The sequence below is a fragment of the Rhincodon typus genome, chromosome 7 (genome assembly GCF_021869965.1).
Source record: "Rhincodon typus isolate 14 chromosome 7, sRhiTyp1.1, whole genome shotgun sequence".
NCBI classification, from domain to species: Eukaryota; Metazoa; Chordata; class Chondrichthyes; order Orectolobiformes; family Rhincodontidae; genus Rhincodon; species Rhincodon typus.
In genome coordinates, this window is record NC_063338.1 from 38,540,052 (window position 1) to 38,554,741 (window position 14,690).

The 14,690-nt window shown below is 38.4% G+C and overlaps 1 protein-coding gene across 1 annotated transcript in view; it reads right to left on the bottom strand.

Moving 5' to 3' along the window:
• Positions 1-14,690, bottom strand: part of itga4 (integrin alpha 4) — a 143,530-nt gene that overhangs the window by 36,959 nt on the left and 91,881 nt on the right. The window contains exons 18-21 of the mRNA XM_020513197.2: positions 13,716-13,866; positions 6,455-6,550; positions 5,529-5,608; positions 5,104-5,193 (exon numbers count right to left, since the gene is read on the bottom strand). Coding sequence (XP_020368786.2) covers positions 5,104-5,193; positions 5,529-5,608; positions 6,455-6,550; positions 13,716-13,866 — 417 coding nt within the window. The remainder of the gene's footprint in view (positions 1-5,103; positions 5,194-5,528; positions 5,609-6,454; positions 6,551-13,715; positions 13,867-14,690) is intronic.

A 14,690-nucleotide genomic window follows, 5' to 3' on the forward strand; every position in this document is an offset into this window, starting at 1 on the left:
GATAATTAACTGCAGCTTGGCCTCTTTCAAATCTGACTTTGAGGTGAAAATAAAAGCATTAAATGAAATAGACTTGGGGGAAGGAAATTATAAGCTTACAAAGCAAGAGTATATGCAGCATAATAGGGCAGTACTTGGATAATGACACCCAGAGTGGGACAGGAAGGGACAAAGTGGACAAATGGAGACAAACAGCAGTAAACAGGGATAAAATGGGCAAATGATGATATAAAGGCAAAATCAATGGCTCTTTACTTGAATACATGTAGTATTTGGAACAAAATAATTAATGAAAAAAAAAACAGGTTAATTTGTATGAACTCAAACATTGAAGAGATATGGTTAAAAGGAGATAAATTCTGGGAACTAAATATTCAGACTATATGAATTTTCAGAAGGATAGACAGGAAGAAAAGGATGATGGATAGCTGTTGGTATAGGATGGAGTAAGTATGATAGCAAGAAATTATCTTCAATCAAATGATGTAGAATCCATATGAGTGGAGGTAAGAAAAACAAAGGGGAGACGATACCGGTAGGAATCATCTACAGCCCCCTTAACAGGAGCAATGCAGTAGAGTAGAGAATAAATCAGAAGATAATGAGGCCATGTAAAAAAGGCAGTATGCTAGTGATGGCTGACCGCAAACTTCATGTAGTTTGGTAAAGTCAAATTGGCAGAAGTAGCCATGAGGAAGAATTCAAAGAGTGCATTTGGAACACTTTCCTAGAATAATGTGTTGTGGATCCAGCCAAGGCTAATTCGGATCTGGTGATGAGTAATGAGGCACATTCAATAAATAACTTCAGAATAAAAAGTCCCCTGGGAAACAGTGACCAAAACATGGCAGAATTTAGTGTTCAGTTTGAGAGAGAGAAACTTGGGTTGAAAATACCTGGGCTAAACTTAAATGAGGGTAATTACAAAGGAATGAGGGCAGAGCTAGCTGGAGTGGACTAGGGAAGGAGTTTGGCAACAAAGACAGTTGAGGAACAACGGCCTGCATTTAAGAAAATAGTTCATAGCTCATAATAAATGTATATTCTGGTGAGAAAGAATGATTCTAAGAAGAGGATAAGCCAAAAATAATTCAACAGAGAGTTAAGAATAGCAGCAAATTGAATGGAAAAACATACAATGTGGCAAAGTTTAGTGGTGAGCCAAAAGATTGGGAAAGTTTTAAAAACCAACAAATGGCAACCCAAGAAAGTTATAAAGAGGGAGAAAATAAACTGTGACGATAAGTTAGAAAGTACAATCAAGACAGAAAGCAAGAGATTCTTTAAATATATAAAAAGGTAAAGAGTGGCCAACATGAACATAGGTCCCTTACAAAATGCGACCTGTAGAATAATAATGGGAACCAGGAAATAGCAGAGGAGTTGAGTTAATACTATGCACTAATCCTCACAGTAGATGAATCTAATAGCATTCCAAAAACACTAAATAATCAAGGGGCAAAAAGAGGAGGCAATAAACACAATAATTACCATTAGAGGTAAAGTGCTAATGAAACTAGTGGTGCTTGACGACCGAGAAGCCTCCTGAACCTGATGGATGCATCCTAGGGTGTTATAGGAAGTACCTACAGAGATAGTGGATGCACTGGTAGCAATCTTCTAGGAATCCTTAGATTCTGGAAAAGTCCCAGAGGATTGGAAAACTGTAAATGTAACACTCATTTAAAAAGGGAAGGACGCAAAAAAAAATAGGTAACGACAGATCTGTTAGCTCAATATCTCGCATTGCAAAAAGTTAAAGTCTATTATAAAGATATAGCAGCAGAGCAATTAGAAATACACAATACAATCAAGTACAGTCCATAGTTTTATGCGAAGGAAATCATGCCTGACAAATTCATTAGAATTATTTGAGGAGATCACCGGCAGGATAGATAAAGGAGAAGTAGTGGATGTAATATATTTGCATTTTCAAGGTATTTGATAAGTTATTTAAGGTACTTGGATAAAAGCCCACGTGTAGAGGTAGTATATTAGCATGGGTAGAGGATTCACAAAGTAATAGAAGGCAGAGAATAGGGATAAAGGCAGCATTTTTCAGCATGGCAAAGTGTAACATTCAGAGTGCTATGGGATTAGTGCTCAGATCACAATTATTTACAATATATATTTGGGAGGCGATGACCTAGTGATATTATTGCTGGACTTTTAATCCAGAAACCCAAGTAAGCAGACAGTGGAATTTGAATTCAATTCAAATCTGGAACTGAGAATCTAATGATGACCTTGAATCCAATATCAATTATGAAGAAAAACCCATCTGGTTTACTAATGTCCTTTAGGGAAGGCAACAGCCATTCTTATCTGGACTGGATTACATGTGACTCCAGACTCTCATTAAAGTGATTGACTCTTAACTACCCTCTGGGATGGGCAATAAATCCTGGCCTATATAGCAATGCCCTCATCCCGTGAATGAATAAAAAGAAAACTTAGATGAGGAAAGTGAAGACATTTTAGCCAAGTTTGTGGATGACACAAAAATAGATGGGAAGGCAAGTGAAGATGATGGCACAGAGTTTAGACGGATATAGATAAGAGTAGGCAAAAAATTGGCAGATGGAATACAATGTGGGAAAATATGAAATTATGTTTTTTGGCAAGAAGACGAAAGGAACTGAATATTATTTAAATGGACAAAAGACTGCGGGAAGCTACATCATAGAGGAATTTGGGGCTCATCACGCATAAATCACAACAAGCTAGCATCCAAGTTCAGTTTTGTAATGGGGAAGGCAAATAGAATGTTAGCCTTCATTTCAAAGGAAATAGAGCACAAAAATGGGAAAGTCTTCCTCAATCATCAAGGTATTAGTTAGGCTACAACTGGAATAGTGTGAACAGTTTTGATCCCCTTAAGTAAAGGGAAGATAAAACAAACAACTGTGGATTCTGGAGATCTGAAAAACAAAAGAAACTCTGGCAGCATCCGTGGTGATTAAACAGTGTTAATATTTCAAGTCCTGACTGAAGGAGGGTCACTGGACTCGAAGTGTCACTGTTTTCTCTCCATAGATATTGCAAGACCTGCTGAGTTTCCCCAGCAGTTTCTCTTTTGGTTTATTTCTAAGGGAAGTTATACTGGCAATGAAGGTAGCCTTCTCCATGTCTGCTCCATGGAAAGCAGAGTAAGTAGCTTTGGGTTTTTTAAAGTAGGTGGAGTCAGGCTCACACAGACCCAGGGTTTTAGTTTTTGCTTTCAGTTGTTGAAGTTGGGGTTTTTGGGAGTTGAAGTTGCTAGATACAACTCTTACTCTCCGCTGCTATAAAAAGCTCAGATTCTCTCTCTGCTGCTAGATTCATTCTATTGGTGTTCCTTCTCCTGCACATGAGGGAAATCCTATTGCTGAATTTGCCTTTACCAAAGGTATGTTTATGGGATGTTGCTATATTGGAACAATTGATGAGAAATAGTTAAGTAATATTTTAAGTATTTTGATAGAGTTACAGTTATGCCATTTTGTTTTTGTTTGTTTTTAGCTGTAGTGTAAGAATAAAGTGTTTTGCTTAAAGCCTAGTAGTTTGAATAATTGAATCGCATCTGAAATGCAGCACCTTACACTTGCCTTAAATAAAATTTAGGGTGTAGGCTATCTCCTTGAAGTGTTTTGAGGGGGTTTGGTTTGGTCCATAATGCTGTACTCTTGGAATTTGGAAGACAGGCAGGCAACCGTATTAAAACATACAAGATTCTTACAGGACTTGATAGGGTAGATCTGGAAAGGTTGCTTCGTCTTGTGAAAGAATTTAGGATCAGACAGCATAATCACAGAGTAAGACGTTGCCCACTTAAGACAGAGATGAGAAGGAATTTCTTTTGACAATAATGAATATGTGGAATTCTTGATTGCAGAGGACTATAGAGGGTTGGTTGTCAAGTATATTCAAAGCTAAGATACACAGATTTTGAATCAGTAAGGGAATCAACAGTTATGGGAAAAGTTAAGAAAACGGAGTTCAGTGTCATCAGATCAGCAACAAGTTCATGAGATGGCATGGTGGATTCAATGGGATAAGCAGCCTATTTCTGCTCCTATGTTTTCTGCTCTAGGTTGTTCACTGGCATCATCCAAAATAAATGCTTGGTGATCGTTATCAGACCATTAGTTTTGTTTCGTCAACTCATTTGATATTTATAATTCCACTCATAAACCAGAGCTGTCTCAAGGAGTTAAGATGACTTGTGACTATGTCAGGAGTTTAATATTTATATAAGAATAAGAACCATATTGTTTACAATACAAATATATAAAAATTAATGAATACAGGAAATATAGTAACCATTTGATTTTCAAAATAGTTAGAAGCAGTTTCAGTAGTGAATTCACATTTTTTTCTTTGCATGTTTCAAATGAATGGAATGCAGTTTAATTTTAAAAAGGCATTGTGACAGTCAAAGATTATATTTCAACAACATTTATTTCTATAGCAGCTTTATGACATTGAAACATCCCAAGGCATTTCACAAGAGGACTATAAAAGAACATATGACACTGAGCCACTTAAGATGATATTAGGTGATATGACAAAAGCTTGGTTAAAGACATAAATTTTAACGAAGGTCTTAAAGGAAGAACACAAGGTAGAGAGATAGCAAGGTGTCATGAGAGAATTCCAGCCCTTGGGCAGAAGCAACTAAAGGCACAACCGTCAATTGCTTAGAAAGATAACCAAAACATATGCGAGAAGTCCCACATTGCTGGACAACAGTGAACAGACAATGGAGGATGACAGTATGGTCAACTATGTCCAAGGCTACCAACAGGTTGAGAAGAACAAGGAAGAAAAGTCTGCTTCTGTCAAAGTGGCATAGGTGAAAAGGATACTGTTGATAGGCTGGTGGTGGGGATTGGAGGTGTTGTGGCAGGGCAAAGTCCTGATTTCAGAGTGTCGGGAACTGATTTGTGAAGTGGTGGCATGTTCAAGGGGTTTGCAAAGGAAAGGAAGGCTGAAGAAGGGATGGTAGTTTGCAAGAACAATATCATTTAGAAAGTTTCAGCAAAAGCATATAAAACCTCAGCCTCAAACAATCACAACAGTTATTACAATACTATTAACATCTGTATTGTGTACACTGCTTACCCATGGACCGCAATGTTAACCTCGTATTTTAAGGGCAATTTCAGATGAACAAAGTTATCTTCAAGTAACTCCACATTCATTTCATTTTCACTGTAGGAGGAAGTGCACAACTTTAGATGTAGAAATTAAATGTATTTATCTAGAAAATGAGTAATAATTAGTTTGCACATTCTAGGACTTACTAAAATAACATGCGTACAAAACTTACATGCAATTAATAAAAAATCAGCCCTTGCACAAATTCATTCGTGACTTCAACTAATACCCTTTCACACATTTCCTCAATAAAGTATTCTTTCTCTGCAATGTTTCTCCGCATGGTTTATGATAAACGTGCACTATTGCAAGGAAACAAAAAAAATCTGCCCCAACCTCTACATTTTACCAAGTAATATGTCCATTTTTAAAATTTATGAGATGCCTACCAAGTCACATTAACAGTGATGTAAATGTCTTCCTCTGCTCTGGTGATGCTACTGGCATCTAGAAAAAAACTTAATTCCACCTGGGTGATAAATACCAGAAAAATACATCTTAATGTGACTACACAATGACAGTTGAATTAAAAACATAGAAAAGACCAAATTTCACCTTATACTATAAACAGTATAAAACAGATAAATAATTATAAATAAGTAGAATAAGGACGTGCTCCAGATTTCTTTTCAACATCAATTCATTCATATTATACAATATATTTTGCAACATTCTATAATGAAAACTGTAAATAAAGATATTTTTATATACTTGCAGACAACAGAAACCATTTCAAATCTGGTCACACAGCAAGCAAGGTTAAGTCTGTATTTAGTTATCATTATTTGCAGTCATTAAAATGCTGCTAAAAACTCATTGTGCATGGTTTTTACAGTGCATTGTTACGCATCTTGAGATATTTGATGCTGTTTCAACTGCTTCATTCTTTTTAGCGTGAGGTGCTCATCATTTTGTTTTTGTCATCTACTTTAAGCACCAAATAGTCTTAGGTCAGGGGGCTTAGGCAGAATGAAGCCTCTTTTTAACAATGGAGTTGAAACCTAATCACCGTATGGCATTTTTATATCAATGAGAATATTTTATTTTCACCAATATTGTTTGGATTGTCTGAATGAGCTTAACAAGCAGCATTGAACTGTATTCAATTCTATATCATGCTCCCTGTGAAATCACTTTAAACCAGTTAATCTTATCTTGTACAGAATAGCAAATTAAACAAAAGTGAAGGAAAAATTTTCAATCCCTCTGTTTAGCTTGAATTAGATTAAGGTACACGTGAAAGGACTGCTAACCCACTGATCTACACAGTTTATATTTATACTCCTCTTTAAATGACCAGATATAATTTCTGTACCTTTGATAAAAAATCCATATACAAATGTCCAATGACGCATTCCAGACTTGTTGAATTTTCATCACTGCCAATATTACATATTACATGCTTCTCCACCTGGAACCAAAAAGCACCAATCCTAATTAAGCATCAAACTACTGTCAGATTATTTTCAAATGCTACCAATTAGTTATGCTCCCCAAACACTTCTGAGATTTTAAAAAATATTATTTTATGTAGATGATCTGTAAAACATTTAATCTTGATAATGAAGCCCAAGTGTCAGTAAAGTTCAAGAATTCAACATATTCTTTGCTTCCTTTCAAAGTAAGAAATAGATAAAATTTATGTCAAATCTGCCCAATTATGTGTTGGCCCAGAATTGCCTGCAATAGGAGTGTTGGTGATAAACTCCAAAGGTGGAATCTTGTACTCTATGGCCTAGTGAGTTTGCTGTGGAATGGGAGTTTAATCATGGTGGTAAATGGGGATCCTGCCACTTCTTAATGGTCATTCAATTAAGTCCAGGAGGGTAAAAACCTATGGAAAGCCTTCCCAGCCCATTGCTAATCAAAGAATTTAGCAGACAATTAATGTCCACTTCAGGGCTCATCCTACCACTGCCACGCACAGCAAGCAAACTCTGGCACATTGCTTGCAAGCTCCTTGGGAATTCTTTCATTCAACACAGTGACATATCCAGGGATAGTCAGAACTGCCAATGCTGGAGTCAGAGACAACACAGTGTGGAGCTGGATGAACGCAGCAAGCCAGGCAGCATCAGAGGAGCAGGAAAGCTGACGTTTCAGGTTGGGACCCTTCTTCAGAAATGGGGGAGTGGGAAGGGAGCTCAGAAATAAATAGAGGAGGGGTGGGGCTGGGGAAGGTAGGTGGAATGGTGATAGGTGAGTGCAGGTAGGGAGTGGTGGGATTGGTCAGTGGGATGGGTGGGGTGGATAGGTGGGAGAGAAGATGGACAGGTTGTGTCAGATCAAGGAGGCGTGGATGAGAGGGAGGGTTGGTCATAGGATGAGGCCGGGGGGGGTTTAGGAAGATTTTGAAACTGGTAAAATTCATCACTTAGGCCCTTGGGCTGTAGGCTCCCGAGGCAAAATATGAGGTGCTGCTCCTCCAGTTTGTGGGTGGCATCATTGTGACGCTGGAGGAGGCCCAGGATGGACATGTCGCCCAGGGAGTGGGAGAGGGAGTTGAAATGGTTCTCGACCAGAAGGTGTTGTCGTTAGTCGTGTACAGAACACACATATGCTCTACAAGACCTCCGAGCGTCCGCTTGGTCTCACCGATGTAGAGGAGGCCACATTGGGAGCAGCGTATGCAATAGGCCACATTGACAGATGTACAGGTGAACCCTTGTCTAATGTGAAGGCTTTTTTGGTGCCTTGAATGGAGGTGAGAGGTAAGTTGTAGGGGCAAGTGTAGCACTTCCTGCGGTTGCAGGGAATGGTGCCAAGTGGGGCTAGTGGGGACCGTGGAGCAGACGAGGGAGTTGCAGAGAGCGCGACTCCGGAAGGCAGATATCCAGGGACACTGCATCAGTGCTGAAGGGTTAGCTTACACCAACCATTCCCTCCCACCCCAACCCCTACCTTTGCAGCCAACTCCCCAACATCTATCTCCTCTGTAGCACCCATCCTACAATCATCACCTGCCATCATTAGCATTTCTGGGTCTTGGGAAGGTTTCATTACAGGAGCTGCAACCACATGATCACCAATTCTCTCATTGGTTGGGAACACAGTTGGCAGCACCTCTGGCCCTGAGTCCTGAGCTTGGGATGGCCTGTAAGCTGCCTGATTGGCACAAACCCTGTTGCCTGTGCATGATTCCACTTGATAATTTATCCCCTTTCTGTCACAACTCCGACTACGTGGCCCCCGATTTGTAGCTTCGTAAAAAGTATTTAATATCATATGGACACTGGTGTAAGGCTAACTTTGTAATATTGAAGTGGTAAAAGTGCTGTATTTTCCAAGGCATTTCACGTAAGGAATTCTTTCAAAAACTTTTCAGGTTAATGAAATGCAATGTGTTTCCCTTGGCAGGAAATCCAACATTTGGCTAATGGTATAAATTAGCAGGGAGGGAGATTTATTACCAGAAGCTAGCCCTTTTCTGGGTTTGTATTATGCTTCGAGTTAACTGAACAGAAACAGACGTGAGAGCTTTGAACTACAACTCATTTGAAAATGAAATCATTGAAATCTGAAATGAAAACAAATGTTTGTCCAAACTAATTTCATGTTAGTAGGGAGAATATTTTTTAAAACTCAAGTTCTCTCTTTTTTTGGATTTTCCAGCAAAAGTAGCACAAGGCAGCTTAAAGGTTCCTTAAGGCAGAACAGGTTGAGAGAATATTCGACTGATGTGTACAAGGCTGTGGGTGAGGTGGGGAAGGGAGTCCTAAATAGAGTGGATGGGAAAGACCTTAGCAGTGGGGTCAGTAACTAGGAGACACAGATTTAAAGTGATTGGCAAAAGGATTAGAAGGGACATGAGGAAAAAAATCTTTCATGCGTAATACTCACCAACTCTCGATGAAAATAATGGACTATATTTAAGATGGCATCAGCCATTCACAGTACTTCTACTTGCCTAAACCACTGGAATATATCGTGATAAAAATTCATTATAGAATGGTGCCCTCTATAGGAGAACTGGAGCCTGTTTTCCTTCGGGGGTCAGGAATGGACGTCAGAAGATTTGACTACAATATAATCAGTCCACTCATCCAACCCATTGATAATGATTGTAAATAGATGTGGTACTTTGCTAGTTACAGTTTACCAAGCTTAAATGACTCAATTATTCCAAATCTCAGTTTTCTGTTAGCCAATCCTCTAGTCATACTAATATATCACTTCCAATACCACAAAGATCTTATTTTGTAACTTTTCATGTGATACTTGAGAAACAGCCTTTTTTTGGGAAATCAATATGTGTTACATCAACTGTTTCTCCATTTTCCATCCTGCTTGTTTCATCTTCAAAAGAACTCTATTTCTTAAATAGGATATCCTTCCACAAAGCCATATTGACTCTGCCTGATTGTATTAGGATTACAAAAAGGGCAACACTCCATCTTCCCCAATTCTACTCCACTATATGTGTGGCCATCAGATTATTCTTATTTTATTCTTTTTGTGCTACCATTTTGTTTCAAATGCTACATGCATTCAGATACATGACCTATATTTTTGTAATATTTGATCTTACTGGATTTGTAATCTCTAGGCTATGATTTATTATTTCCCATCTTTCATGATACTATCCATCTCTCTCACCTTGTCTCTACTCTTTGATTGACCACATCTTCTCAAAATTTATCCCTCATCCCCACTATTTAATTTTAATTCCCTGGTTATTCAGTTCACTTCACTAGAACAGCAGCCTCAGCTCAATACCTTTCCAACAGAATAGTCACCAATACTGGTGCCAGTGCCCCACAAACCAAGATGCGTTTATCCCACACCACCATTTCAGCCACCATTCATTTCTGTAATGATATGACCTGTAACTATTTGCACATAGTCCAAGTAATAGTCCAGAGAACATTACCTTTGAATCTCTGCTTCTCAATTTATTATCCAACTATAGTGACAATGTAGAACCTCTTTCCTGCCTTTGTCATTAATACGTATATTAACCACAATGACCAGATCCTCCTCTTCCCACTGTAAATTCCTCTTCAGCCCTGAGCAGATGCCCTGAATCCTGGCATGAGGCAGGTATCACAGTCTATGATGCTTGCTGTTTGGTGCTGATAACAGGGTCAATCCATCTCCCTACACTCTCCTCTATTACCACCACATTCCTTTTCAATCTCCTATCTGAATGGACTCCTGCACCTCAGTTTCACAGTCAGTTGGCTCATCCACTCTGCTCTTTCCCCACTTTCACACAAACAAATCAGTTTGGCAAAGTCTGAGAACCCTGCATTCTAGTTTTCCTTACTTTCCTCACTCAGAGCAACACCTCAATTTTGGATTTCCAAAGATGTTCAATAAGGTACTACACATTAGACTACTTAATAAAAGCCTATGATGTTGGGTGTAGTACATTATCATTGATAGATGATTCACTAAGGGTAGAAGTCAGGGTTGGGATTGGGGAGGGGGGGTATTTTCCGAATGGCAATCTGTAACTGGTGGAGTATCACAGGGATCATTGTTGGGCCCGCAATTATTTACTAAATATATTAATGACTCAGATGACAGGAGTGAATATACTACAGCCAAGTTTGTGGACCTTACAAAACATACGTGTGAAGGCGAGTAATGAGGATTACACAATGTCTGCAGAGCGATATAAACAGGTTCAGAAAGTGGCAAACAAACTTGGCAGATGTAATATGATGTGGGAAAATGTGAGATTATGCACTTTAGTGGAAAAAATAGAAGAACTTAATGTTAATTAAATAGGAAAAAAACTGCAGTAAGTTACAGCACAGAAGAATTTGCGAGTCTTTGTGGATGAATCATTAAAAAAGCTAGCTTTCATGTTCGGCGGGTACTAGGAAATGCAAATCGAATTTTGTCCCTTATTTCAAAGTGAATAGAGTATAAAAATAGAGAAGTCTTGATAAAACTGTATAAGACTCTAGTCAGACCACAACTGGAATATTGTGAATAGTTTTGGTTCCCAAGGATCCAAAAAAAAAGGAAAGATACACTGGCATTGGAGGCATTTCAAAGAAGGTTCACTAGATTGGTTCTGGGTTTGGAGGGATTTGCTTATAGAAGTTGCCTATGTTGGGCTCGTGCTCACTGCAGTTGAAAAGAATGAAATGAGATCTCACTGAAACCTGTAAGATTATTAGGGGCTTGACCGGGTGGATGCAAAAAGGCTGTTTCTCCTTGTGGGAGAGTCTAGGGCCAGAGGGCATAATTTCAGAATAAGGGATGACCTACTTAATACAGAGATGAGGAGAACTGTTTTCTCTCTGAGGGTAGCTGATTTGTGGAATTCTTTACTGCAGAGGGCTGTTCAGGTTGGCTCAGTGTATATCCAAGGCTGAGACAGACAGATTTTTAATCACTAAGGGAATCGAGTTTATGGGGATAATACAGCAAATTGAAGCTGACAATTGTCAAATCAGCTTTGATCTCTTTGAATGGTGGCATGGACTTGATGGGCTGAAAGGCCTACTTAAGCTCCTCCATCATATGGGTTTATAGCCTAACTGCAGAATCAGGTCAATCGTTGCACAATATGTTGAGAGTTTTGCAAATGCAGTCTGGTTGGCTACAGTCCGAATCTGCTTGTTGCAAACAGCTGAAAGAGCATGCTGTTTGACACAATCCACCAATCTTTGGCCCATATACTTAACATAACTAGCATCACTCTGGTGCTGAAATTTATATATTATGTTCCTCTTGTGCAATAGGCGATGAACATATGACTGCTGTTTGATCAATGTACAAGAAAAATACCATATAAACCAATTTCCCTGGCAGCTGCCAGGCCAGGAACACCCAGAAAACATGGTTCCAGGGTGGAGTGAAAGTCCCCAGGATTTGTGGAATAGGTGAAAACTTTAAATTAGGACTACTTTTAAAAATATAAGCACCTTTCTCATCTCACTATTTTAAAATCACTTTGAGACATTCTGACTGCCAAGTAATCACACAGCTGAAACGTTAACTTCTCATTGTTCTGCCCTCCAGTGAGTAAGCATAATGTCTAACATTGGAGTAGAAAGGTGAGTGGAGATTAAGTAATTTGTCCTGTTACATGCATTGATTTAAGTAGCTAAACTGTATATGGCAATATGAATTCATTTTTAAATGGATTTTTAAATGTATTATCACATTACTGAAGAGATTGTGGTCAAAATGTCCCGGTAATCAAATTTCTTCTATTTAATGTATTGCTTTTTGCACAATGTTTGATGATAAAGCCAAGGTTAATTCTGGAACTACATGCAGTAAAGTCATAACAACTGTACAGAAACATGAAAGGATAATGGCAGGCCATTCCAGCCTTCAAGCCTGCTCCACCATTCAATATGATCATTGTTGATCATCCAACATGGTGTCCTGTTCCTGCTTTCTCCCCACACTCTTTGATCCCTTTAGCCCTCATAACTGTGACTGCTTCTTGAAAACATTCAATATTTTGGCCTCAGCTGCTTTCTGTAGCAGAGAATTCCACAGTTTAAACACTTTCTGACTGAAGAAATTTCTCCTCATCTCAGTCGTAAATGGCCTACTACAGACTGTGATCCCTGGTTCTGGTATACGGATCATAATAATGATTTTTGGGGCTAGATTTTCATTTTATGACAAAGCTCACCAGTGAACTTGGAGAAAGCTAGCAACCTCTGTAGGGCACATTCCCCTTTCCTGACATCAATTTTAATCTGACATCATGTCAAGGGATCTCCAGGAATGTAGCAGCAGTGATGTCAGAAAGCTGGGTGCCATATTGCATTAGTCTCATAGATTGCAAACCAGGAAATTAAAAAATACCCTTTTTTTTTTCCCCCAGAGAGTAAAGCCAACAATTGTGCTCAAATTGAGATAGAAGCTAAAATATTCATATAAACAAATTTAAAAATATAATTTGATTTCATTGTTATGGAGAATGTTGGCATTCCACAAATATAAAATATATTAACTTAGCTTTTCTGGGCCAGTGAGGCTGCTTAGAAGTAATTATGAAGTTGAAAACAGTTAAAACCTGATTCAACATGGTATCAACTTTTCAAAGATTTTTACTGTGAAGATAATAGCACAAGAATAGAACCTTCATCACTTTAGAGATTTTCCACTGAGTACAGTCAGGATGATCTGAACCATGCATACTCATAGGATGATGACAGTGGATGCTACCAATTTCACTGTCCTTCTCACAGAAAAATCCAAATCGCATTATTATTTCCGAATGGTCTATCTGAAATAACAGCATCAAAAACAGAGCAAGATACGTTTTAATCTCCAAAGAAGCACATAATATTTTGTTATACCGTCACTTGGCCAATATTAGACATCCTTTGATCAAAACAGAACATGTTAACTCTTCTGTTAAGAAGAAGAAGAAACGTTAACATTTCTGAAGAAGGGTCCCGACCCAAAACGTCAGCTTTCCTGCTCCTCTGATGTTGCCTGGCCTGCTTTGTTCCTCCAGCTCCACACTTTGTTATCTCTGACTCCAGCATCAGCAGTTCTTACTATCTCATGTTAACTCTGATGTCCAGAAGCTAAACTAGATTGGTTAAATATCACTTGCAAATTTACATTTTGTCAACATACATTATACTTACCACGTCAACCATTCTTATGAAATGTAAGTCTTTGTGAAATTTAACAGTTAGAGTTGTTGAGTATGCATCATCCCCTGCATTGAATACAGATACATTCAAAACAACCCTCTTTGCCTCCTGAACTGCCAGATAGGATTTGTTTACATGGGACCTAGGAAACAAAATCATTAAATCTAGCTTACTATATAAACATCACAAAGATTTTCTGACCATTACAATATGCATTGTAACCAAGCTCTTTGCTAGGTAAATAAAGTGGGAAAAAAAGGATTCTTTTCATCCAACCATTATTTCTATGCTGTAAAAGGTGGTTGATATAACAACAAAGTTTTGCAATAATTATTACCCCTATCACGTCTATCTTTCTGTGTGCAGTCCCTAAAGTCTCTACAATAATCCAGATGCAGATCAACAAAAAGATTGCTGAATTTGAAAATGCTCAAACAAAGATAATGCTTTAATATTCCTGATTTCATTACAATGATTCTTATCTGGCATTTGCTATAAAAGTAAAATTAGAGGTTTGAATCTAGACACAAAGATTGTGATATTGTGGCTGTTTTCCTGCCAGAAAAACAAGACATTTGTAAGATATTCTGGCTTTTACCCAACATATTAGTCACTGAACACCTTTGGGATGAAATCTGGCAAGTAGACAACTAGTAAAAGGTGAAAAAAATTGTGTGTGATTTAGTTTCAGGGTGATTACAAAGAATAAACACAATAAACAAGGAAAGTATATTTTTAACCAAAATGAGAAGATACATTTTCGTTATCAGCCACATTTTTGCATTCCTTTTCTTTTGGCAAGGAATAACATTTCAACTATTTCCCAGAGAGTGTATTATCTGGCTCCTGACGATGTTTCCATGGTACTGCCACTGAGATGCCCATCAGTCTGGTGCCAAGCATATAGCAAAGCACCAGGTGTGCATCTGGGAGTGTGACAAGGGTACGCTAAAGACTTCCACTGAT